Below are 24574 nucleotides of genomic sequence, written 5' to 3'. Positions count from 1 at the left end.
TCGGATCATTGAAAACTTGGAAACACGATCGAGATGTGAGCTTCTACATATAAATACACTTGAAGAGTTGAAGAATATAATTCTAATAACTTTCCGGTTGAAACATTGTCGTTTCCATAATTGTGAAGACCACAACGTGATTTTAACAATCTTAGCCGTTCATTTTTTATGTTAATAGTCAAAGATCATCCTTACAAAAAATTGGCTATATCAGAATTCATCTACCCATTCGATTATCATTAGAAAAACCACAATCGTTCATTAATTCGACCACCGTTATGTCACTTTTACATCTCCGATTAAGCTAATTTTTTGCAAGAATTCTCTTTGAGTGGGGAACTAAAACTTGAACGATTCGGATCGTTGAAAACACGATCGATATGTGAACTTCTACATATAAATACACTTGAAGAGTATAAGTCTAATAACTTTTCCGTTGAAACCTTGTTGTTTCCATAATTATGAAGACCACAACGTGATTTCAACAATTTGATCCGTTCATTTTCTATGTTCATAGTCAAAGATCATCCGTACAAAAAATCGGCTAAATCGACATTCATCTACCCATTCGATCATCATTAGAAAAACCATGATCGTTCATTAATTCGACCACCATTATGTCACTTTTACATCTCCGATTAAGCTAATTTTTTGCACGAATTATCTTTGAGTGAGGAACTAAAATTTGAACGGTTCGGATCGTTGACAACACAATTGCATCGTTTGTTTATAAAAATATGTAATAAAATATATAATAAAACATATGTACATTTATGTTTTATTATAGTTGTAATGTTGTATATAATTTTAAAAGTTTATTATTTATGGTATTACACTATTACTAACATAATAGTATTATAGAATAACTTAATAAGCATATTAATAATTTATTGAAGTAAACAAACGAAAAAGCTATTAAATATGTTATGATTCACAAACTTATCAAATAAACTGGTCAGCTCAGTTGGTTGAGAGTTGAAGTTTGTTATGTGAGGTCTCATGTTCAAATCACAACATAGCCAAATCCTTTTTTTTTTTTTAACATATATATGTGTCTAAACAGGCTTTGGGCCTATTTGGGCCTAGCCCGGCCCGGCCCTCCAAGCCCGCAATCCAAAGCCCGATGGGCGGGCCTTGGGCTTGTGTATTAAAGCCCAAGCCCGGCCCGGCCCGAAAGCCCTATTGGGCTTCTATCATTCAAGCCCGAGCCCGGCCCGAACCCGAAAAATTTGGGCCGGGCTAGCCCGGCCCAGCCCATTGCCGACCCCTAGTGCTATACCGACCCCATCCTGTTAGACTGCCATTGTTTGGTTGCTGCTGTGACTATTAGATGTAAGTGATTCATAACAGTCGGTCCAACAAAGAAAGGGGACTGTTATATATCAGAAGCCACATTATTGTAGTAGTGCCACGACTAAAGAAGCAAGGGAACTCATAAATTTGCGCGACTTAAGACTTGAGTACCTAATAGTGAGTCAGTGACCAAATCATAATATTTAAACATATAACTTGTGTTAGAGAGGGAAAATTTTGCGAAATTAAAATTTTAATTAATAATTTATAAGATGTTGAAAAGGTTATGAGTCTCTTCATCTATTTAATTAATTTTGAATTAAATATTTTAATATTATTCATGATATCAAAACAGCCACGTTACCCATATATCCACTTATTTAGCTTAAATAATGTCACACATAAAAGAAAAGTCTTGAGTAAAATCTCAAAAGCGTTGCATACTAATTTTAGGCGCTTTGATTCACATATTCTGTTCTTCCATAGAACGACATTGTCTATGGGTTTTAAGGTATTCTAGAAAGTTATGCACATACAAGTGTTGTCTCTCCCTGTCTCCAAACACCTTCTTCAACTCCTTAGCCTTCTCTCTGTAAACCCTCCCTTCCTCCTTCTCTACCACCAACCTCAACGACTGAGCCACCGCCTCCCTCCTAAACGACCCGACCCGTTCATCTCTTGGTATCGAATACCCGACCTTTTTCTCCTCAAAAAGCTTGGCATTCAACCCCTGGTCGTTGGACATGGTCAACAGCACAAGGGCTCTCCCGAAACTCAATGCCTCCACCACGGAGCTCCAACCCGAGTGACTCAGGAACACACCCACCGAGTCATGACTCAAAATCTTGACTTGTGGAGCCCAACTCATGCACACCACCCCTCGCCCTTCCGTACGCTCCTCGAAACCTTGGGGTAATTTTATCAGCTCCGTGTCCGACCCTCGTGTAGTCCTTAGTACCCAGAAAAACGGCAACCCGGACTGTTCCAACCCCAAGGCTATTTCCGTAACTTCATCTTGGCTCGGCATCGCTTCACTCCCAAACGCCACGTACACCACCGACCCTTTCGGTTGTCGGTCCAGCCAGTCCTCTATTTCCCACCATTTCTCATCCCCGTCGTTGTTCACCACTGGTGGAAGTACACCGACCGGCACAACCGGTTTCTGGTGAATCTCCTCCATCAACCGCAACCACTCCGGTTCGAATTCTTCGCAGCTTCTTATAGCAATGATGTCGCAGCCTCTAGCCGCCTCCACGAACCGATAAATTGTTGACTATACAGCTGTTAGCATATTAGTGGTCTGATGTTAAATGAATTAGTTTGCTGTTAACTAATAAAATGTTGACACGTAGATATCTTGTTAGTAGGAGTTAGTTTGTTCTAGATCAGTTAGTTTGTTTCTAATCATCAGTTAGTTTGTTTCTAATCAATTCTTGTGTATAAAGCAGTGAACAAAGTCCATTCCCTGGAATTCTTTTATCTTTTCTTAATGAAATAAACTCAGAGCTTCGTCTGCTTCATTTTCCTTGGTTCTTATTCTTCATTTCTTTTTCACCTATTCCATTACGTGATCATGGTATCAGAGCCAGTCATATCCTGACTCTTACTTCAGCACAGTGTTGGTGTCTTCCTACTTTCAATAGTTGTGTTCGCATTTCGCTGTTTGCTTAGTTTTTCTTCTTCGCGATGACGATTAAAATTGGGGATTAAAATCGAAGTTGCAAGCTCCATCGTCTGCAAGGTTAATTGTGATTGGGTATTGTATTTTGTTTCTTCGCTTGGCTGGTTTATTCTTGATTAGTGGTTTTGATGGTGATGATATGGGTCTATCTGATTTCTTGATGATTTCTTTGAAGTATTAAGATTGTGAAGTAGTGTGTATTAGAAGGTTCTTGAAGTTTGTATGGGATTTCTTGGAAAGCATTGTTGAAGTTTCTTGAAGTGGTGTGTTCTTTGTGATATTGTTAAAGAAAATCTTGTAGCTATGTCGATTGCAAGTAGAATTCATGGTCTATTTCCATTTTTGACTTTGAAGTTGAATGATTCTAATTACCTTAAGTGGAGTTTTCAAGTAAGAACAGTACTAGGTGGTCATGGTCTATTTGGGTATTTGGATGGATCAATTGTGTGTCCACCACAATTCGTACTTAATGAAGATGGTATAAATACACTCGAGGTTAACAGGGCATTTACTGAATGGGATCAGACTGATAAGGCTTTGACTAGTTTGTTGATGGCGTCTGTCACTGAGGAGTCTATGGAGTATATTCTTGATTGCTCTTCTGTTCATGAAGCTTGGATGAATATTAGGGAGAGATATAATACTGATTCTCGAGCAACTATTATGCAGCTTAAAACTGATTTCCAAACCTTGCAGAAAGGTGCTGATAATGTTGAAAAATTCTTAATGAAAATCAAACATGCTAAGACTCAATTAGCTGCTGTAGGGGTTCAGGTTACAGATGATGATGTCTATGTAGTTGCTCTCAATGGTTTGCCTGATGAATTTGATCCTGTGAAAGCTGTACTTCGTGGTCATCAGGGACCTATGTCTATGAAGGAGTTTCGATCTCAGCTCCTTGCTGCTGAACAGGACATTAATAAAAAGCTGAATCTTGCTTTGGTTTCTCATCACACGATGTCTGCTATGGTGGCTAAATTGCCTGTACCTAAGTCAGGGTATTCAGACAATACTGGAAATACTGATTTTAATGGCAATGCTGGTTTTGGTTCTAATACTGGAAACTCCTCTTCTAGTGCTTCTGATGGTAATAGTGGTTCTGGGAATACTATAACTGGTGGCTTTAATGGAAATGGAGGTTATAACACCCATGTGAGTGGTGGCTATTCTGGAGGTGGTTATAATGGTGGAGGAAGCTATACTAATGGTGGTGGAAGTTATACTAATGGTGGCAGGGGAAATAACAACTATGGTGGTGGTTACTGGAATCACAATGGAGGAAGAAATGGTAATTTTGGGAGAAGTTGGGGTAACAATGGAGGCAGGTTCAATAATGGTGGTGGTAGAGGCTGGAGTCATGGTGGCAATGGTAGTAGATATAATCATGGTAACAGTAGCTGGAATAATGGTGGAAATAGACAAGTGCCTGAATGTCAGATTTGCTCTAGAAGAGGGCATACTGCTGTGAATTGTTTTGATCGAGATAGGACATCTCAGAATAATAATGTGCCTTCTGTGGTGGAGTGTCAAATTTGTGGTAAGAGAGGTCATGTAGCTTTGGACTGCTTCAATCGATCTAACTATGCATATCAAGGCTCAGCACCACCTCAGACCTTAAATGCTCTTACTGCCCAAGCTAATGTTGGATTTGCATCTGAAGATGTCTGGATTGCAGATACAGGTGCTACACACCATATGACTGCTGACTTGAGTAATTTGACTGTTGCAGAGCCTTTTGAATCTGGTGAGAAGATCACTGTTGGAAATGGTGAAGGATTAGGAGTCAAGCATATTGGTTCTGCTTCTTTATCTTCTGATCTTACAATTAATAATATCTTGCATGTTCCTAGATTAGCTGCTAATCTCTTGTCAGTACATAAGTTGTGTAGAGATAATAATTGTACTGTGTCATTTGATGAGAATGAAATTTGGTTGCAGGACAAGGTAACACTTCAGGAGCTGTTCAGAGGAAGGAGTAGCAAAGGCCTTTATCCCATTCCAAAAAAGATTCAGAGTTTTTCAGTCCCCTCTTCTGTAGCTTTTCTTGGTCAACTTGTAAAGTCTTCTGTTTGGCATCATAGGTTAGGTCATGCCACAAATAAGGTAGTTAATAAGATGTTGTCTGATGCTCACATATCTGTTCTTCCAGACATTCAACCTCACTTGTGCAAGTCTTGTCTAGGTGGAAAAATGTCTAGAATGCCTTTTCCTTCCCATGTCAGTCAATCTGTTCTTCATTTTCAGAAAATACATAGTGATGTATGGGGTCCTTCTCCTACTATTTCTTTGGAAGGATATCGATACTATGTCTTGTTTGTTGATGAATGTACTAGATTTGTATGGATATATCCTATGATCAATAAATCTGATGTTTTCTCTATTTTTGTTAAGTTTACTGCTTTTGTTACAAATCAGTTTAATGCAAATATTAAAATCTTTCAATCTGATGGTGGAGGAGAATTTACTAGTAAGGTTTTTTCTTCATTTTTAGCTTCAAAAGGTATTCTCCATTATCTTTCTTGTCCATACACACCCCAACAGAATGGGATTGCTGAGAGAAAGAATAGACATCTTGTTGAAACAGCCATTACCCTTTTACATGCTGCTAAGCTTCCACATCGATTTTGGTATCATGCTTGTGCTCATGCTGCTCTTCTTATTAATAGAATGCCTTGTCAACCTTTACACATGATTTCTCCTTATGAAAAACTATTTCATCATTTACCAGATATTCAACATTTTAAAATCTTTGGCTCAGCTTGTTATCCTTTTCTTAAACCCTACAATGTCAATAAGTTGCAACCTAAGAGTGATGAGTGTGTCTTTTTGGGATATGCCTTAGGTTATAAAGGAGTTGTGTGCTTTAATATTTCAGCAGATCGATTGTTTCTTTCTAGACATGTCATTCATGATGAGTCTATTTTTCCTTTTTCTTCACAGTTATCACAGCCTGTGTCTTCTTCTCCTCCTCCTTCGTTTACTCTTACTCATTCTAGTCCAATTATTATTCCAATTTCTCTTCCTCATTCTTCTATGTCACCTGCTTCTTGTGTGCCTTCTGCACAAGTCTCCACTGTTCCTGTAGTACCTTCTATATCTGTTGTGCATCCTGAGATTGCTGAATCTTCCAATGGGTCTAGTCCCTTAGCTACTTCTCCAACGACAGAGCCAGCAGTGTTACCTGTCCATGATAGCTTTCCTGCAGTTACTGCAGAAACACCTTTGTCCATCACTGCTCAGTTAAATGCTAGTAATGAACATGGTATGATCACTCGCTCCAAGGCAGGCATTGTTCAGAAGAAAGCCTTCAGTGAATTTAAGTGTTTCAGTGCCATTATGGAAAATCAAGATTTTGAGGAATTTGCTTTCTTTTCTGGCTTAACCTGTGTGACTGATCTTCCTCAGTTGACTGAACCAACCAGTTTTAGGACTGCTATACTTCAAGAAGAATGGAGAAAGGCTATGCAAGAGGAAATTGATGCCTTACATGCTCAAGGAACATGGACCCTTGTTCCTCGACCACTGGATAAGAATATTGTTGGCTGCAAGTGGGTTTATAAATTGAAAAAGAATCCAGATGGTACATTGTCTAGGTATAAGGCCAGGCTGGTTGCTCAAGGCTTCAGTCAGAAACTAGGATTGGATTATGCTGAAACCTTTAGTCCTGTGGTACGACATTCAACAGTAAGATTGATCCTTGCTCTTGCAGCTCAGTTTAAATGGGAATTGAAACAGCTTGATGTAAAGAATGCTTTTCTGCATGGAGAATTGAAAGAGGAGGTATACATGAGACAACCTCAGGGTTTTGAGGATTCAGATCATTCAGACTATGTTTGCTTGCTTCAAAAGTCTCTTTATGGTTTAAAGCAAGCTCCCAGGGCTTGGAATGAAAAATTTACAGGTTTTCTTCCCTCTCTTGGTTTTAAATCATCTCATTCAGATCCCAGTTTGTTTGTCAGGACTTCTACTGAAGGAATGGTCTTGCTATTACTTTATGTTGATGACATTATCATCACTGGTTCCAACTCTATAGAGGTTCAGCATGTGATTGATGAGTTAAGTTTAGCTTTTGATATGAAGGATCTTGGAAGGTTGACATATTTTCTTGGATTACAGATCAGCTATGAAGCTAATGGTGCTATCTTTGTTTGTCAAGAAAAGTATGCTCGCGATCTGCTTGTTAAAGCTGGTTTGGAAAATTGCAAGCCATGTAACTCTCCATGTAAACCTCATCTTTAGCTAGTCAAAGATGAAGGAGATCCTCTTTCTGATCCTACCTTATACAGGAGTTTGGTGGGTGCATTGCAATACCTCACATTCACTCGACCTGACATTGCATATGCTACCAATACGGTTTGTCAATTTTTGGCCAGACCTACTGAGATACATTATGATGCAGTGAAAAAGATTCTCAGGTATGTCCAAGGAACTCTGACACATGGTCTGCACTATCACACTGGTCATATGGCTTTAACAGCTTATAGTGACTCTGATTGGGGGGGTGACATTAATAATAGAAGGTCTACTACTGGGTATATAGTGTATCTGGCTGGTAATCCTGTTTCCTGGCAGTCTAAGAAACAAGGTAGTGTGGCTAGAAGTTCAACAGAAGCTGAGTATAGGGCTTTAGCCAACACTGTATCTGATTTGTCTTGGCTTCGAAATGTTCTTAAGGATCTGCACATTGTTCTTCCTTATCCTCCTCTCATTAGATGTGACAATCTTTCTGCTATTGCCTTAGGTTCCAATCCTGTGTTTCATTCTCGAATTAAGCATCTTGATACAGATTTTCACTATGTTAGAGAAAGGGTTCAGTGCAGAGATTTGGATTTGGAATATGTTTCTACTTCAGAAAATACTGCTGACATTTTGACCAAGGGTCTTCATAGTCCTCTACATCATCAACATTGCTGCGATCTAAGACTTGGTCCCTCTCGCTCAGACTGATATGCAATTCTTTCTACTGCAATCTCAGTCTTGGTTCCCCTGCTGAGATTGAGGGGGCATGTTGACTATACAGCTGTTAGCATATTAGTGGTCTGATGTTAAATGAATTAGTTTGCTGTTAACTAATAAAATGTTGACACGTAGATATCTTGTTAGTAGGAGTTAGTTTGTTCTAGATCAGTTAGTTTGTTTCTAATCATCAGTTAGTTTGTTTCTAATCAATTCTTGTGTATAAAGCAGTGAACAAAGTCCATTCCCTGGAATTCTTTTATCTTTTCTTAATGAAATAAACTCAGAGCTTCGTCTGCTTCATTTTCCTTGGTTCTTATTCTTCATTTCTTTTTCACCTCTTCCATTACGTGATCATAAATGTCCGAAACTTTCGTCTGGTCGCCGGTTACGCCAGTACCAAAGACTCGGAGAATCTCAAACAATCGGAACGCTACGGTATTTGGGAATGGGACCCACTTGGGGGGGACTGTGAAGTCCTCCGGTTGTTCACGGTCGTCGGGAGGTATTTCCGGCGAGGTGGGACCCATGAAGGTGAAGCAGGCCCCAATGAAAATGCTGAAGAAGGCGGTTGGGATGCAGAGGCTACGGGCTATAGCCGGTACCCAGTAAGGTGCAAAATCAAAGAGAAGCCAATCTGGGTTTGAGGATTTGAGGAAATTGGTTATGGGTTTCTGGAGACCATCGTAGGCTATTTTGAGGTATGAGACTTGATTTTCTGGTAAGTCTATGGTGGCCTCGGAATCTTCTGGAAGGTTCTGAACTTGAGGCAATGGAAGCTTGACGAAGTTGATGAGAGGGGTGAGATTTGGTGGGAGATTTGGGAGGCGGTCAATGTTTCTTGGGGTGGAAATGAAGGAGACTCTGTGACCCTTTTGGGCAATGAGCTTGGCGAGCTCGAGGTATGGGATCATGTGGCCAAAAGCTAGCCATGGGAACAGCACTATGTGAAGCTTAGAGTCATCGTTGTTGGGCATGATTGGAACGTCGACAGTGATGGAATCCATGGTCAATAGATCGACTTTCTTCTTCCACTTCGATAGGATGGATTGGATTGGATTGGATTGGATTGGCACAGATTGGGCAGATGGATCTAGTCTAGCTTCATATTTTGTTGTTTTTTATTCCTAGTACGTGTTCCCACAAATAGATATTTTGCAACTAGAATATGGTGAATGCATCATATCATAGTCAGTACTGAAAGTTTTGAAAATTGAACAAATACATATAATATTCATCTCAATTTTTAGGTTTAATGTCAACATCACACGAGTCGGTCGAGAACTAATTAGTATTAGGGTTAATGCCACATATATATATATATATATTTCAAGGCTTATTTGCACATTTGCCCCCTGACTTATAGGTTTTTTCTCACTTTGCCCCTTAATCTTTATTTCTGTCAAATAACCACCTGAACTTTAAGTCCGTGTCCCACATAACCTTATTCCGTCCACTCCGTCTTGACCTCCATAAAAAAGATGACGTGGCGTGGGTAATATCGTCATTTTAGCCCTCTGAGTGCCACATGAGTGCCATTTCTGTATTTTGTGGGCCCCAAATGGCCACGTTGGCAATGACTCACCGCCACGTTGGCAATGACTGAGCCTGAACACTCAATAGAAGTCGAATAGGTGGGTTTATGTCTTTTAGGCTATTTCCATTCTCAAAAGCAACACAGAGAACCCAACTTCTGGAGAGAGGGTATCTGATCTGTGCTTCCATCTTCTCAATCAACACAAAGAACCCATCACCCCAGAGATTCGATCAAGGTAGAGGTTCGAATTTGAGAATGACGAAGCTTAGAGCACTTGGCGCACCTGAACCAGATGAAAGTAAGTGGACCCTAATGAATGTAGGGTTTTTTATGTGGATTTTTTTGGCTTTTTCTGTGTTGTCTGTGTGTGATTCGAAAAAGGTTAGGGTTTTTTAAGCTTTTTCTGTGTTGTGTGGGTGGGTGTGATTCGAAAAAGGGATATGGTTTTTTATGCCTTTATCTCTCGGGTTGGGTGTGAATGAATAAAGTCATGGATTTTTTTATCTTTTTCATTGCTGTTTGGCACTGAATCAATGGGTGTGGTCCCTTTGCTATTGTATTTTTAGTCCTTTTCCCCTAGAAATTATTGTTTTATGTTTTTATTTTGTTTCTGAATGCATGTGCACTTAAATATAAAAATCAGATGTGGTCTACACCAATAATGTTATTGAATGTTGACTGGGTTGATAGGAATTATTTAGTTAGGTTGGTCATAATGTTATTGGTGTGTACTTATTGGAGTTGTACCTGTTAGATATTGACAGTTAATGTTTTGGTGTCGTTTTGTGTGTTTTGACAGTTGATGAGGATGAAGTTACTTTGAGGATATATCATGGTGGTGATCTAGTGAAAATGGTTAATAAGTGGAGATATGTTGGTGGTAATCTTAGCTACTTTGACCATGTGTGTGTAGACTTCGTATCGTTGTTGGAATTGAATGGCATTGCAAAGATACTAGGTTACCAGGATGTGAGTTACTATATTTTGGAGGGAAATGAAACTGAACAGTTAGAAAGTGACATGATGGTGCTGAATGCCATTGGTAGACTTCCAGTTGGTCAACGTAGAGAGATGGCTATTTACTTTAAGCACTCCACTGAGTTCATAGAGGATAACAACTTGCAGCATTTAATAATTGAACTAGCAGAGGATGAGGAAAATGAAGTTGATTATGCAAATGAAGTTAATGATGAAAATAATGCCCTTAGGGATAATGAGGATAATGTAAGGCCTGAAGAGAATGATGTGCAATTAGAAGAAGGCAGTGGTGAAAATGCAGAACATGTTATTGGTGGAAGTGTTGAAGGGGTCGAGACAAACATAGCAGAAAAAGTTCCAGATGAGAGTGGACATTTTCAGAGAGAGAGAAGGCGCAAAGGCAAATATCAACTGGTGGAGGATGAAATTGGTGATGCAGACAATGAAGCTGGTGATGCAGACAATATAGCTGGTGATGCAGATTATGAATCTGAAAGTGATGATGATGATCCTGATTTCCTAGATGAGTTTTATGAGCAGAGTGATGAGGAACTAAGATTGTTGAAAGAGGATCAAAGGATCTATACTAGTTATGTAGACCCTGATGAGGTAGATATTGATCCTAACTATCCTTTGGATAATGAGGTGCCATCAGACAGCACGAATGATGAAGAGTTAAGGACTCCAGATCACTCTTCAAGTGAAGATGATGAAGAATGGGCTGCCACAAGAAAACTCCCCAAGTTTGTAGACTTCAGGCCAGAGGTTGACATGAAGAAGCCTAATTTTGTTTTGGGGCACAAATATGCTAATGCTGGTGTGTTTAGAGATTTGATTAGGGAATTTTCTATAAGGTGTGCTAGAGAGATCAAATATAAGAAGAATGATAAAGATGCTGTAAGAGCTGTGTGTAAAAGGCAATGTGGCTTTGAAGTGTTTGCATCTGCTCAAAATGGCAGCACTGAGTTGTACTTGAAGACATTAAAGGTAGGACAACAGAGAGCAGACACCTAACTGCAGACTGGTTGGCCAACACATATGCTATCGAGTTGATTAGTCCAAGGTGGTCTCTGCTAGAATTCAAAGCACAAGTGAGTAGGGATGTGAAACTGAATGCTTCCACTTCTCAAATTTATAGAGCAAAGTCAAAGGCTGCTGCTTTAATTGAGGGCACATACACTAGACAATTTGAGGCACTTTGGGACTATGCTGAAGAGTTGAGGAGAGTGAATGAGGGGAGTACAGTGAAGCTTAAAACTGTACTAGATAATGATGGCAGGCCTGTGTTTCAGAGGATCTACATATGTTTGGCAGCATTGAAGAAGGGTTTCCTACATGGTTGTAGGCCTTTTATAGGGTTAGATGGATGTCATATCAAGGGACCCTACCCTGGCCAGATTTTGTCAGCTGTTGGAATTGATGCCAATAATGGCATGTTCCCTGTGGCGTATGCAGTGGTGGAGGTAGAAAATTATGACACGTGGAGCTGGTTTTTGGAGTTTTTAGAAGAAGACTTGTGTGTTAAGAACAGTCATGGCATGGTTTTCATGACTGATAAACAAAAAGGTTTGTTGGATGCTGTGGCTAATTTTTTCCCCCACTCTGAGCATAGGCATTGCCTAAAACATATGTATGAGAACTTCAGGAAAGAGCACAAAGGGGGGGCTTTGAAGTTACAGATGGAGAACATAGTTAGAGCCACACATGTTAACTGGTATGATGAAGAGATGAAGAAGATGTTGGATTTGGATGAGAAGGCTTTCAAGTGGTTGCATGAGAAGAATGCAAAGCACTGGTGTATTTTTCACTTTGGAACATTTTCCAAGTGTGACAGTTTAATGAACAACTTCTGTGAGGCCTTCAACAAGGCTATTCTTACTGCAAGAGATCGGCCTATTCTTTCAATGCTGGAGAGGATCAGATTGTACCTTATGATATTAACTTCAAGTAGGAGAGCTGCATGTGACAGATGGAGGCATGATATTGGTCCTAGAGTATATAAGAGGCTGGATAAGATACGAGATGAGTCTGCATGGCACATTCCAAGACTAGCTGGAGTAGGCAAATATGAAGTGCATACTCATTCCAACAGGTACTTCCATGTGGACTTGAATACGCACTCATGTTCATGCTAGTCATGGGACATAAGTGGCATTCCTTGCACACATGCCTGCTCTGCCATCAGCTACTTCAATGGAGATCCAATAGAGTATACTGACCATTACTACAAGAAGGCAATGTATCAGAAGACATATGACCCTATGATCCAGCCCATGAGTAGTCAAGACCAGTGGCCAAAGAGTGGCAACACCCCTATGAAGCCTCCTTTCTTTCACAAACAGCCAGGAAGGCCTAAAAAGAGTAGAATTAGAGCTGCTACAGAGCCTCCAAAGCCACCTAGTCAAGCACACAAGTTGAAAAAATTTAACTTCAAGACAAAATGTTCCAAATGTGGCCAAGCAGGACATAACAGCAGGACATGTGGGAGGAAGCGCAATAGGGCCACCCCAAGTGAGGTAACTATTCATCTTTTTTTAAAAAAAAGACTTGGTATTTTGTGATCACCATAATATATGGGAGCAATGACATTTTGTTGTTTACGGGATGTATCTTTACAGGGCAATGATCAGGATGTCCCACATACAGAGATTGAAAGAGTACCAAAGATCAGAGTGAGCATTTTTGCATGATTTGTTGATTTTTCCTTTGTTCATCTGTTAATCTATGGATGGACTTTATTACTTTCAGGTGAGGAGAGGTGGGGCCCAACAAAGGGATGCAAGACAGACAAGGCAAAGGTCTAGTCCATCTCAACCTTCCCAAGCTTCAACTCATGATGGAAATATGGCACAAGGTGGAAATGAGCTAGTCCAACCTCAAAGTGCATCTCAGCCCATGGAGAGTACTGTCCATGCCCATGTAAATACCCAATCCCATGGGTCATCTACCACTGCACCAGCCCATGCTGCATCAGACTCAGCCTCTATGCCCAAAAGGAGAAGGAAGCAAAGAGAGAATACTGAAAAAAGTGCTGCCCAACTACACTTGGAGAAATGCAGGAAGGCCCAGAGACAGTTTAGGCCATGGCAGTGATAAGTCTGGGAAACTCATGTTGTGTATTTTTGGCAGTTTAGGCCCGGAGACAGTTTAGTCCATGATAATTTACTCATTTTGTGTACTTTGTTATGTTGAAACTCATTTTGTGTATTTTGTTATGTTGAAACTCATTCTGGGAAACTAGGTTGCGATTTCAAGTATTTTGGGAAGCTTGTTATGTGCAGTTTAGGGTTTAGGGTGTTATGTGTATTTTGGGAAACTTGTTATGTGCAGTTAACAGGTTGAATTTAGATTCATTATTTTTGTCCATGTTTGGGTGCTAAATCTTTAACATTTGCACTTGACAAGTTGCATTCTTAACTTACTGATCAAGCATTTTGTTGAGCACTCCTACAAATGCAATTTTCATTCCCTAATGAGAATTATGGAAAACAAATCAAAATGACCAAATTAGATCAACTATTTTTTGAGCACTCCTGCAAATGCAATTTTCATTCCCTCATTTTGGATTCAATTACATACCACAGAAACTATATTTCATTCCATTAATACAACTTACACATTCCATTACTATTACTAAAAGAAATACCACATACCCCATACATTCTTGGCTAAACGAAATACCCCATACATTCACCATTGCAGTTTGATCTAAACTTAAATCCTTGACAAAAACATCAGCCTGCCCCATAACCACTGAAACCCACATCATCTTATTCCAGTATAGAATTACACCACCACACCAAAAGAAAGAAACCCCATGACAGAAAAAGAACAACCCACAGACATTTGACTCTTGCATTTTTTCTCCCCACTTCATGCTCCAACTCTCTAGTCCTCCTCAGTAAACCCGGGATCACATTCCTCGAACGGGGACACATATCGGGATCGAACCACATAAAAAAACCACATCCTCTATTTGTCTACATGAACAAGATTTAATTAAATACCAGAAAAATTTAAAGTTAAACCACACAAAATAGGCTATTGCTGTTACCCGAGACCATATAGAACACCCATAGAACCTTCTCCCTGGGTGTGCATCTGTCCAGGAAGTACAAATGCGAGCTTTCAGCCCACACCCACATCGAACGGTTGATTCCCCTTCCATGCCCTGATTCGAGTAACTTTGGTTGCTTCGGTAGCTTTGGTTGCTCATCTTGGACCACTTTGACAGTAGATTTATAGGAGATACAGTAAGGCTTGATTTTTAGCGAATGGGTTTTATGGGTCACATAAGCCAGCCTTTATAGACTGCGAATGGAAGGAAGAAGGAGGCAACATAGGGAAAAAGGAAGAAATAAAGGGGGAAAATGTGAGTCATTGCCAACGTGGCCATTTGGGGCCCACAAAATACAGAAATGGCACTCATGTGGCACTCAGAGGGCTGAAATGACGATAGTACCCACGCCACGTCATCTTTTTGACGGAGGTCAAGACGGAGTGGACGGAATAAGGTTATGTGGGACACAGACTTAAAGTTCAGGTGGTTATTTGACAGAAATAAAGATTAGGGGGCAAAGTGAGAAAAAACCTATAAGTCAGGGGGCAAATGTGCAAATAAGCCATATTTCAATTATATATCACTTATCAACTGGGTAATTCTGATTCAAAAACTTTCATTCGGGTACCTCAACTTCAATATTTCGTCAACTAAGTACTTCCGTTAGTCTGACCATTTGTCTGATCATCATCTGCATATGTGGCGCTGACGTGGCACACGCAGACCTCACCATTAAATATTAACTTGGCATTTAAAAATAGGCACCTAAACCAAAATTAATAAAAAACTAAAAAACCTTTAAAATAATATAAAATAAAATAAAAAAACCAACCCCCACCTAGCACTCATTCCTCCCCCACCCTTCCCCCACCCAGGCCACCCCCCACCTCCCCCGCCCTTCCCCCCCAAACCCAGGCCACCCCCTCCACCTCCCTTGCCCCTCCCCCCAAACCCAACCCCCTGGCCCGTCGCACCCCCCCAAACCCAGGCCTCTATCTCTTTCTCTCTGTCACTCTCTTTTCCTCTCACTCTAGCTGCTCCGCAAGCTCGGCTTCCTTCCCCACCACCACCCCGTCCACCTCACACCCAGCCCCTCACCAACCTCCTATCTCTCGTCTTTCTTTCTCTCCTCCCGCTCTCCAACCACAACAACCAAAACCCACTAAGCAATTAATCGAATTCAAAACAAAAACCAACAAAAAGCAGACCAAAATCGCAAATCATAATCCAAGTCAGATCTCAGGGTTGGGCAAAAAGATTCTTTGACCAAAAAAAAAATTCCATCAATCTGCACCTCTGAATCTTGTAGATTGGTCTTCACATAATGTGCTAGTTGTTGGGTTGGGCAATTGTGTTTATTTGAGGAATGCTTGTACTACTTTGATCACCAATGGGATCCTAAGATCTCATATTTTGGCCTTGCTACGCTTTTTGGAGAAGATAACAATCGAGAAGCAAGGGAGGGGTTGGGTTGCGAGGGAGAGTGGCAGGGATGGGTAGAGGAGGAAGGACTGGATTGGGTGGGTGGGAGGAGAGACGGAGCTGGGTGGGTGGAGCGACGAGGCTGTGTGGGTGGGAGGATAGACGGAGTTGGGTGGGTGGGTGAGAGGAGCGACGGGGCTGGGTGGGTGGGAGGAGAGACAAAGCTGGGTGGGTGAGAGGAGCGACGAGGTTGGGTGGGAGGAGCGACGGGGCTGGGTGGGTGGAAGGTGTGACGAGGTTGGGTGGGTGGGTGGGTGGGTGGGTGGGGGGAGTGGCGGAGATGGGTAGGGGAGGAAGGGGAAGGGAGGGGGCTGGGTAGGGAGGTGAGGTCGGACAGGAGAAGGGGCTGGTTTCTTTTTTTTTTTTTCAATTCTTTTCTATTTTATATCATTTTTATTGATTTTTTTATTATTTTTTGTCCATGTGACCTTTTTTAAAAGACAAGTCAACGTTTAGTGGTGGGTCCTCATGTGCCACTTCAGCGACACGTAGACAGTTAACGGTCTTCCTAACGGTCAGACTAACGGAGATACTAAGTTGACGAAATATTGAAGTTGAGGTACCCGAATGAAATTTTTTGAACCAGAGGTACCCAATTGATAAGTGATGTATAGTTGAGGTATATAATTGTAATTAACCCTTAGTATTATTACTCTGCAGTTATCATATTCAAAATCATGTAACATTATTTAAAGAGCAAATTACACAAAAGTACCTCAACTAACCACCCTATATCACTTGAGTACCCCAATAAAAAAAAGTTGCTCAGAGGTATCTTAACTACTGATTTTACAATCTATACTCTATATTATTTAGAGGATAAATTACAATTTAATACCTCAACTTTACCTCAGATTTCAAGTTAGTACCTCAAGTTCAAAAAGTTGCAATTTCATGCCTCAACTTTCATTTTGTTTCAAGTTAATATCTCTGTTAGTCTTGCCGTCAAAAATGCCGTTATCTGATGACGTGGCACACCACTAAAGGCTTCATTTCAATTTAGTACCTCAACTTTACCATGTTTTTCAAGTTCATACCTTAAGTTAAAAAACTTGCAAATAAATAAATGTTTTCTAGTTTTTATCTCAACTTCACCCCAACTTTTGATCCATCAAATCTTCACCAAAATCAACAATTTTATACTCATTTTGAAGCTATGAATCTTCTCTTTATAACCATATAGAAATAATTCAAAAAAGAACTATGAAACGCGAAAGAAGTAGTCACAAATTAGGCTATCAGAAATTGTCAATTTGTTTGGAAAATTTGGCACTTTCGGGTAGCCTACTTTGTGACCAATTATCTTGGGTTTCATAACTCCTTTTTGCATGATTTTTATATGGTTGTGAAGAGGATATTCATAGCTTCTAAATGAGTATAAGATTGATAATTTTGGTAGAGATTTGATGGGTAAAAAACTGGGGTGAAGTTGAGATAAAAACTGGAAAACATTTATTTATTTGCAAGTTTTTGAACTTGAGGTATGAACTTGAAAAATATGATAAAGTTGAGGTACTAAATTGAAATAAAGTATTTTAGTGGTGTGTCACGTCATCAGATAACGGCCTTTTTGACGGCAAGACTAACGGAGGTATTAACTTGAAACAAAATGAAAGTTGAGGTATGAAATTGCAACTTTTTGAACTTGAGGTACTAATTTGAAATCCGAGGTAAAGTTGAGGTATTAAATTGTAATAGAGTTTAGGCCTTTTAGGATATTTTTAATATTTTTTTATATAAAAATATATTTGGTTTAAAAACAATTAAACGAAACTCCAAAACGGCCAAACAAAACTCCAAACATTTTTTTTTTCCAATTGCCCAAAGGCCCCAAACCCCAATTAATCCTAAATCTTTTTTTTTTTCCTTTTCTTTTCTTTTTTCTTTTCCTTTCTTTTTTTCTTTCTTTCTTTCCTTCTCCCATTTCCTTCCTTTTCTCCCCGTAAGTCTCCAGACTCTCCACTCTTTTCTTTTTTCTTTTCCTTTCTTTTTTCTTTCTTTCCTTCCTTTTCCCATTTCCTTCTTTTTATCCTCGTAAGTCTGCAGACTCTCCAGTGGCCATCTCCCTCTCAATCTCCATTATTTTAGTCAGTCACCTTCTCTTTCTCTCTCCCTCAATCAGTCTCATCTACTCTCTTCTCTCTCCACCCTCTCCCTCCCCGATCTCTCTCTCTTCTCTCCGCGCACTGATCTCCTCTCCCCGGGCCGATATCTTACTCCTCTCTTCTTCTCCCCGGCGACGACAAACGACGAGGCCGGCTCTCCTTTTTCTCCCATCTCTCCCTCTGGTCGCTGCCTCCTGGATCCAGTCGAAAATTTTGCCGAAATTTCGAGAATTTCGACAAAATTTTTCGAAATATTTTTAATATAGTGTTAAAATTTTCATACCCCTAAAAATCGAAATTTAACACCTTAACTTATTAGGACCAAGGAGTGAAATTTCAAAAATTTCGCCGAAATTTTCGTTTTGTTGAGGTCCCGAAATTTTAACACATAACTAACCAAAATTCGTTAAGATTTCGTCAATTTTGGCGAAATTTTCGGCGGGTGGGATTTCTGGGAAGTTTATGGGTTTTGGCAGCAGATCAAGGGAGAAAGATAAGGACTGGGTGTTGGGAGGAACTGAGGCCATGGAGGGAGGAAGAGAGGAGGGGCTGGGTTTTCGGCGGCAGGGGGCCAGATGAGGGAGAAAGAGATGAGGGTGGGTGCTAGTGGTCGGCGTCGGTGAGCTGGGTTAGTGGTCAGCGCCGGTGAGAGAGAAAAATAGAGGAATAAGAGAGATAGGTGATAGGCTGATAGCAGAATTGAGATGTTGAAGATGAAGCTGATGAAGAATAAAATGAAAACAGAGAAGTTGAGAGGAAACATAAAGAAAAGAAAAATGTTTGATCCATTTAATCACACAGTGTTCTGTTCTGTTCGTAATAAGTAACGAAAAGGAAATTGCTTATCTTATATCAACAAGTTGACAGCAAACTCATGGTAGGCCCCACAAGTGTTGTGCATGTAGGCCAATCTTTTAGATGTTCCAATTCATCACGCCATCAAATGGATCTTCATATGTTTTTATATTTTGTTTAATTTAATTTTTTCTGAAACTTCTCAAATCAGTGTTAAGTTATATGCACAATTGCACATACACAATTACAAGTATATCCTTACCTTAATAACTAAGCTAACATAAAATGGCATATCCAAATAGAAATTATGCTATGAATCTGTCTTCCACATAAGAATAAATCCGAGAGTTATTTTGGAGATGTAACGATTCATATATCAAATTACCTATGAATAGAGATTTGTAATATATTAATCAGTTCAAAAAACGTTGTATTTAGTATTTTATTAATTTTCTTAATCAATATAAGCCTACTGTTATAAAATGAATTGAACCACTACAAGTAACTTGCAATTTTTTTATTTTTTTTACATTTTGGCATGTACTTTGTTTTCTAATAAAATATACTGACATGATTAGATGTGGACCGAATCACAAATTAATTATGAACAAAAGTAGAGTATGATGATTTATTCTTGTATGGAATATAGATAGAGTATGGTTCATATTGTATGGACAAATTATACAAATTATAATTTAGAGTACGTATGTGCAAATTATACAAATTATAGAGTATGGACAAATTATGTATGTCTTTGCAAATTATACAATTAGTCCATAAACAATTAAACATCATTTGTTATTAATTATGTTTGTTTTTGCAAATTATACAAATTATAGAGTATGAACAAATTATACAAATTATGCAAATTACACCCTCTTAATATTAATGTAATACAAATTATACAAATTCTTCAATTAGTCCATTAACAATTAAACAATTATACAATTGAGGTATTTGTTCAATAAAATTTATGTAATTATTAATTAGTGAAACATTTTTTTAACAGTATTTGCCTCTAGCGCTCATTATATTCATCACATATCACATGAAACCTACAATATAATTTGATTTCTTCAATGTTTTTTATCAATGTAGGAAATAATATGTTAAATAAACATATGGTAAAGTTTCATTCAAAATTTCCGTATTTTGATAGCAATTTCCGTCGTTTCCGTCTAATTTTTGTCGAAATTTAAAAATCTTCGAAATTTCGATAGAAAATTCCTCGAAATCCGAAATTTTATTCCTTGGATGTTGTTGAACTTATTTGTATAAATTGTGAGGAGGTGTCGTGGCAAATGACAAATCTAAATAAGTCAGCAATTACTTATAATAGTCCCAACACTAAAATTTCACTCAAGTCAGATCTTAATTTCTGCAGCTAGCTTTGGTCACTCAAGTATGATGTTCTTTTGGAGCAAGTAAAGAAACACCTAGAAATAAAATAAAATTATGAGTTGGTCTTTGATATAGTGTTTGAATTAGATAAACTGTGTCTCAAAATCTTAAATTAGCTAGTATTGTATATCAAACTGATAATTAATCTTTCTCATGTGCAGCCCTAATCTAACTTGCATGTGAGGAGAAGATATATTTTGATAGATAATAATAGACAAAACTGGGCATGGAAGATTCAAATCCAAGACTTCCTATAATTAATAAGCTTCTTACACCATATTAAACAGCCATTGTGATCAAAAAATTTAAATTATTTAGATAATAAACTAACAATATATATATCAAAACTAACAAATAAAAACTTTATAGTCTACTAGCTAGTGAAAGATCAACATGCTAGAATTTAAGAGTCAAAAAACATATGCATACCATGCAGTACCTGGTTTTGCGTTGTAAAATATTTAAACTATAAGCTATTAATGAGTTTCTATGTTTTTTTGTTTATCAATAATAGTTGTATACAAGGAATGAAATTTCATTTTCCTTTTTTTGGGGTCCTGAAATTTTATCACATATCCATTATTTTTAGGTATATCCATTATTTCGGCGAAATTTCGAACAGAGTATGTTTTTGTAAAATTTCTCCAAATTTCGCTGCTGTGACTAACACTCCCAGCCCTAGACTCAGATCTCTCTCTCTCTTCTCCACCTGCGATGAGGTTGGAGAGAGAGAGAAGAGATCAGGGAGAGGGTTTCGCGGCAGGAATGAGATGAGACTGCGAAAGAGAGATGAGGTTGGGGAGAGAGAGAAGAGATCTGGGAGGGTGAGGGGAAGAAGGAAGGAGGAGAGAGAAGGAGATGCCTCTACGTGGAAATAAAAAAGAAAGAGGAAGATAGAGTCACAGAGAGGAGATGCCTTTGCGTGGAAAGAAAAAAGAAAAAGGAAGAGACAGTCAACGGGAGGAAAAGGAAGGAAAAAAAAAAAAGAGGAAAATGAAGGAAAGAAAAAAGAGGGAAAAAAACAATAAAATAAAAGGAAAAAAAAAAAACAAGGGTTTAGGGTTGATTGGGGTTTTGAGCCTTCGGGTAATTGGAAAAAAAAAAAAAAAAAGTTTGGAGTTTCGTTTGGGATTTGATTTGGTTTTTTTGGAGTTTCGTTTAGTTATTTTTAAACCCTAAATCCTAATACATTTATATACAAAAAATAATTAAAAATACCCTAAATGGCCTAAATCCTAATATCTTATACCATATCCTAAAAAATATAGAGTATAGATTATAAAATATATAGAGTTTAGTGGATAGATTATAGAGTATAAATAATATTCTAATTTTATTTATTTATTATATTAATTTTATTTAATAATATTTGCCTCCAGCGCGCATTATATTTATTTTATATCACATAAAACATACTATATAATTTGGTTTCTTTAGTGTTTTTTTTTATCAAGGTAGTAGATAATATGTTAAATAAACATATGATCAAGTTTCGTTCAAAATTTTTGTATTTTAATAGCAATTTTCATCGTTTTTGTCTAATTTTGTCGAAATCAAAATTTTAATCGAAATTTCAGCGAAAATTAAATTTCATCAAAACCAAAATTTTACTCCTTGATTGTATATGATATTTGAATGTTTCAGGACCTCATACACATAAAAGAAGACTAATACTATCTATTAGACTAAATAATTATTGACATTAACTGAGATTATCGATTGTAAGTGGGTTATACTCTCGGTTACGCAATAATTTGGCTCTCTTTTTCTGACCAATAGTGAATGAGTGTGAGCCAATTGTGACCCATTTTGAGTTTTTGGGTCTCTTTTACCGGTGTATAGTAGAAGGCCTGATAAGGGAATGACACTTAAGTCAAACGTGATTTTGAAGTCAGCGATGAAAAAGAAAGGTTTGGAATGTTCTCTCTATTTTTTTTTTTTGGGTCAAAAAAATATAAGGGTGCTAAAAGATAGGATTGCAACACAAGAGAAATATATATATGCATTAAACTACTACTCTTACCCATAAAATAGGGATGCTTGGAATGTTTACTTCTCTCAGACTTCATTCAAAATCCCCAAACAACAAAAGTTAATAAATTTCATATCGAATACATCACACTTAAAGTCATGTATGTTGTAGACTTTATCAGCTTGAGCACTCGAATGCTTATCACACGTAGGTTATCGAACACTCACAGGGTCATCATGTTGATTGTTAGGTCAGCGTGCCTAAATAAAATTAAGTTATAAATATGATTTTAACACTTAAGTAAAGAAACTCAAATATTTTTAAAATTATAGCTGACAAAATATAGTTTAATGTAGAAAAAATTATTGTATGTGACCGTAACACTACATGATATACCTAAATTTCATGTTTGGCTTATATAATAATTTGGGTCCGTTAACATACAAGTATTGGTACCTAAATTTATTAACCAAAACCACCTAAAGCCTCATTCTTTCTTTGCGGGCCAACTACCACAATCCTATTATTCATTTGCGGACACCACACCCATTAAATCCCAAAATACCATGCAGACACCACACCACCACTAGATCCCAAAATACCATCCGAAAATAGACATAACATGCAGACATCTTCCAAAATACCTGCATCAATGCATCACCAAAAAATTGAAACTGAAACTGCAAGTCCACAACTCCAATAAACTGCAGTTTCAACTCTAATAAATTGCAGTTTCTGCAGTTTCAGTTCACTTACAGTTTCAGAAACAGCAGTTTCAGTTTACTTAAAATTCCAGAAACTGCAATTTAGGGTAAACCCAAAAAATTGAAACTGAAACTGCAAGTCCGCAACTCCAATAAACTACAGTTTCAACTCTAATAAATTGCAGTTTCTGCACTTTCAGTTCACTTGCAGTTTCAGAAACTGTAGAAAGTTCACTTGCAGAAACTGAAACTGCAAGTCCGCAACTCCAATAAACTGCAGTTTCAACTCTAATAAATTGCAGTTTCTACAGTTTCAGTTCACTTGTAGTTCCAGAAACTGCAGAAAGTTCACTTGCAGTTTCAGAAACTGCAGAAAGTTCACTTGCAGTTTCAGAAACTGCAGAAAGTTCACTTGCAGTTTCAGGTTTATGCAGTTTCAGTTCACCTGCAGTTCCAGAAACTGCAGGTTTTTGCAGTTCCAGAAACTGCAGGTTTTTGCAGTTCCAGAAACTGCAGGTTTTTGCAGTTCCAGAAACTGCAGGTTTTTGCAGTTTCAGTTCACTTGCAGTTTCAGAAAACTGCAGAAAACTGCAGTTTCAGAAACTGAACTAAACAAAAAAATCAAGAACCTAAACATACTCATGCACAGACCTTGATAAGCAGAGAGAAAAGTCGGGATCTGAATTATTTGATTAATAGATAAATTGGATCGAAATCGGTGGCGGGCAACGGCAAAATGGCAAAGCTGGATGACGAACAGATCGCAGAGCTGCTGGTGGTGGTGGTGTTCGTCCTGGAGGTGCTTGCTCTGCGAAGAAGAAGAACAAGAAGATGAAAAAGAAGAAAGAGAAAAGAGACATAGTGGGGGGGATAAAGAGAGAAGATGAACGTGAAAAGAGAAGAAAGAGAATGACAAAAAGGAAATAAAATGGTCATTGACCATATTTCAAGATAGCAACTTACCTTATTATTAAAAAAATTAATTGGTGCACTAGAGAGTAAAAACAATAAGTAAAAGGTAGTTTAGGGTAATTAATTCTAATAATTTTAGGTCACTTGCATGATATACCCAAATTTATAATTAATTGTTATTTGTTTGATTTTGATTTTACACTCATCACTTACATTTTTACTTTCACACACTGCATCACCGTTACATATAATATAGCACTACCCTAAAGTCCTTGTAGCCAAGACAGTCAGAACCTACAGCCTAGATTATGTTCCTTCTCCGACCATAGTTGCTTAATTTAAGAACAGATTTGCGTGCAAATTCGATCGATAATTTTACACTTTTGGCTTACGACCATATATTAGCACGTCTAATACACGTGAGAACAACATAGTTTCCCATGATTCATGGCCCAATCAATCAACACGTGGCCATAAAAAATTTGAGACAAATATAATTCTAGCGCTAAAGAGTATTTACTAGTTCATAATTCGAGTAAGAACTCCAAACTCCATACTTTGTAACAAAAAAACTAAAAAAGGTGTACTGTGCTTTCTGTTCCCTTACCTCAAGTAAGAGAGAGAACATAGCCCATTTAAATAATAGAGGAAGAAAGGAAAGATTGGGAATACATAAATTAATTTGGTCATTCCTCTCA

General features: G+C 38.2%; 1 protein-coding gene across 1 annotated transcript; it reads right to left on the bottom strand.

Annotated features, from left to right (window-relative positions):
- Nucleotides 1-1753: 1753 nt before the first annotated feature.
- LOC147284166 (UDP-glycosyltransferase 91A1-like) lies at nt 1754-8992 on the bottom strand. Its single transcript, XM_086244844.1, has 2 exons — nt 8281-8992; nt 1754-2566 (listed from the first exon to the last, which is right to left on the bottom strand). The coding sequence occupies exons 1-2, from the start codon at nt 8935-8937 to the stop codon at nt 1757-1759; spliced, it is 1467 nt and encodes a 488-aa protein (XP_086100970.1). The 5' UTR covers nt 8938-8992; the 3' UTR covers nt 1754-1756.
- Between the last annotated feature and the right edge of the window lie 15582 nt (nt 8993-24574).

This window comes from Dryas octopetala, chromosome 5 (assembly GCF_963921425.1).
Source record: "Dryas octopetala chromosome 5, drDryOcto1.1, whole genome shotgun sequence".
NCBI lineage: Eukaryota > Viridiplantae > Streptophyta > Magnoliopsida > Rosales > Rosaceae > Dryas > Dryas octopetala.
The sequence above is the reverse complement of the archived record's forward strand: the minus strand, read 5'-3'. Positions and strand labels throughout refer to the sequence as shown.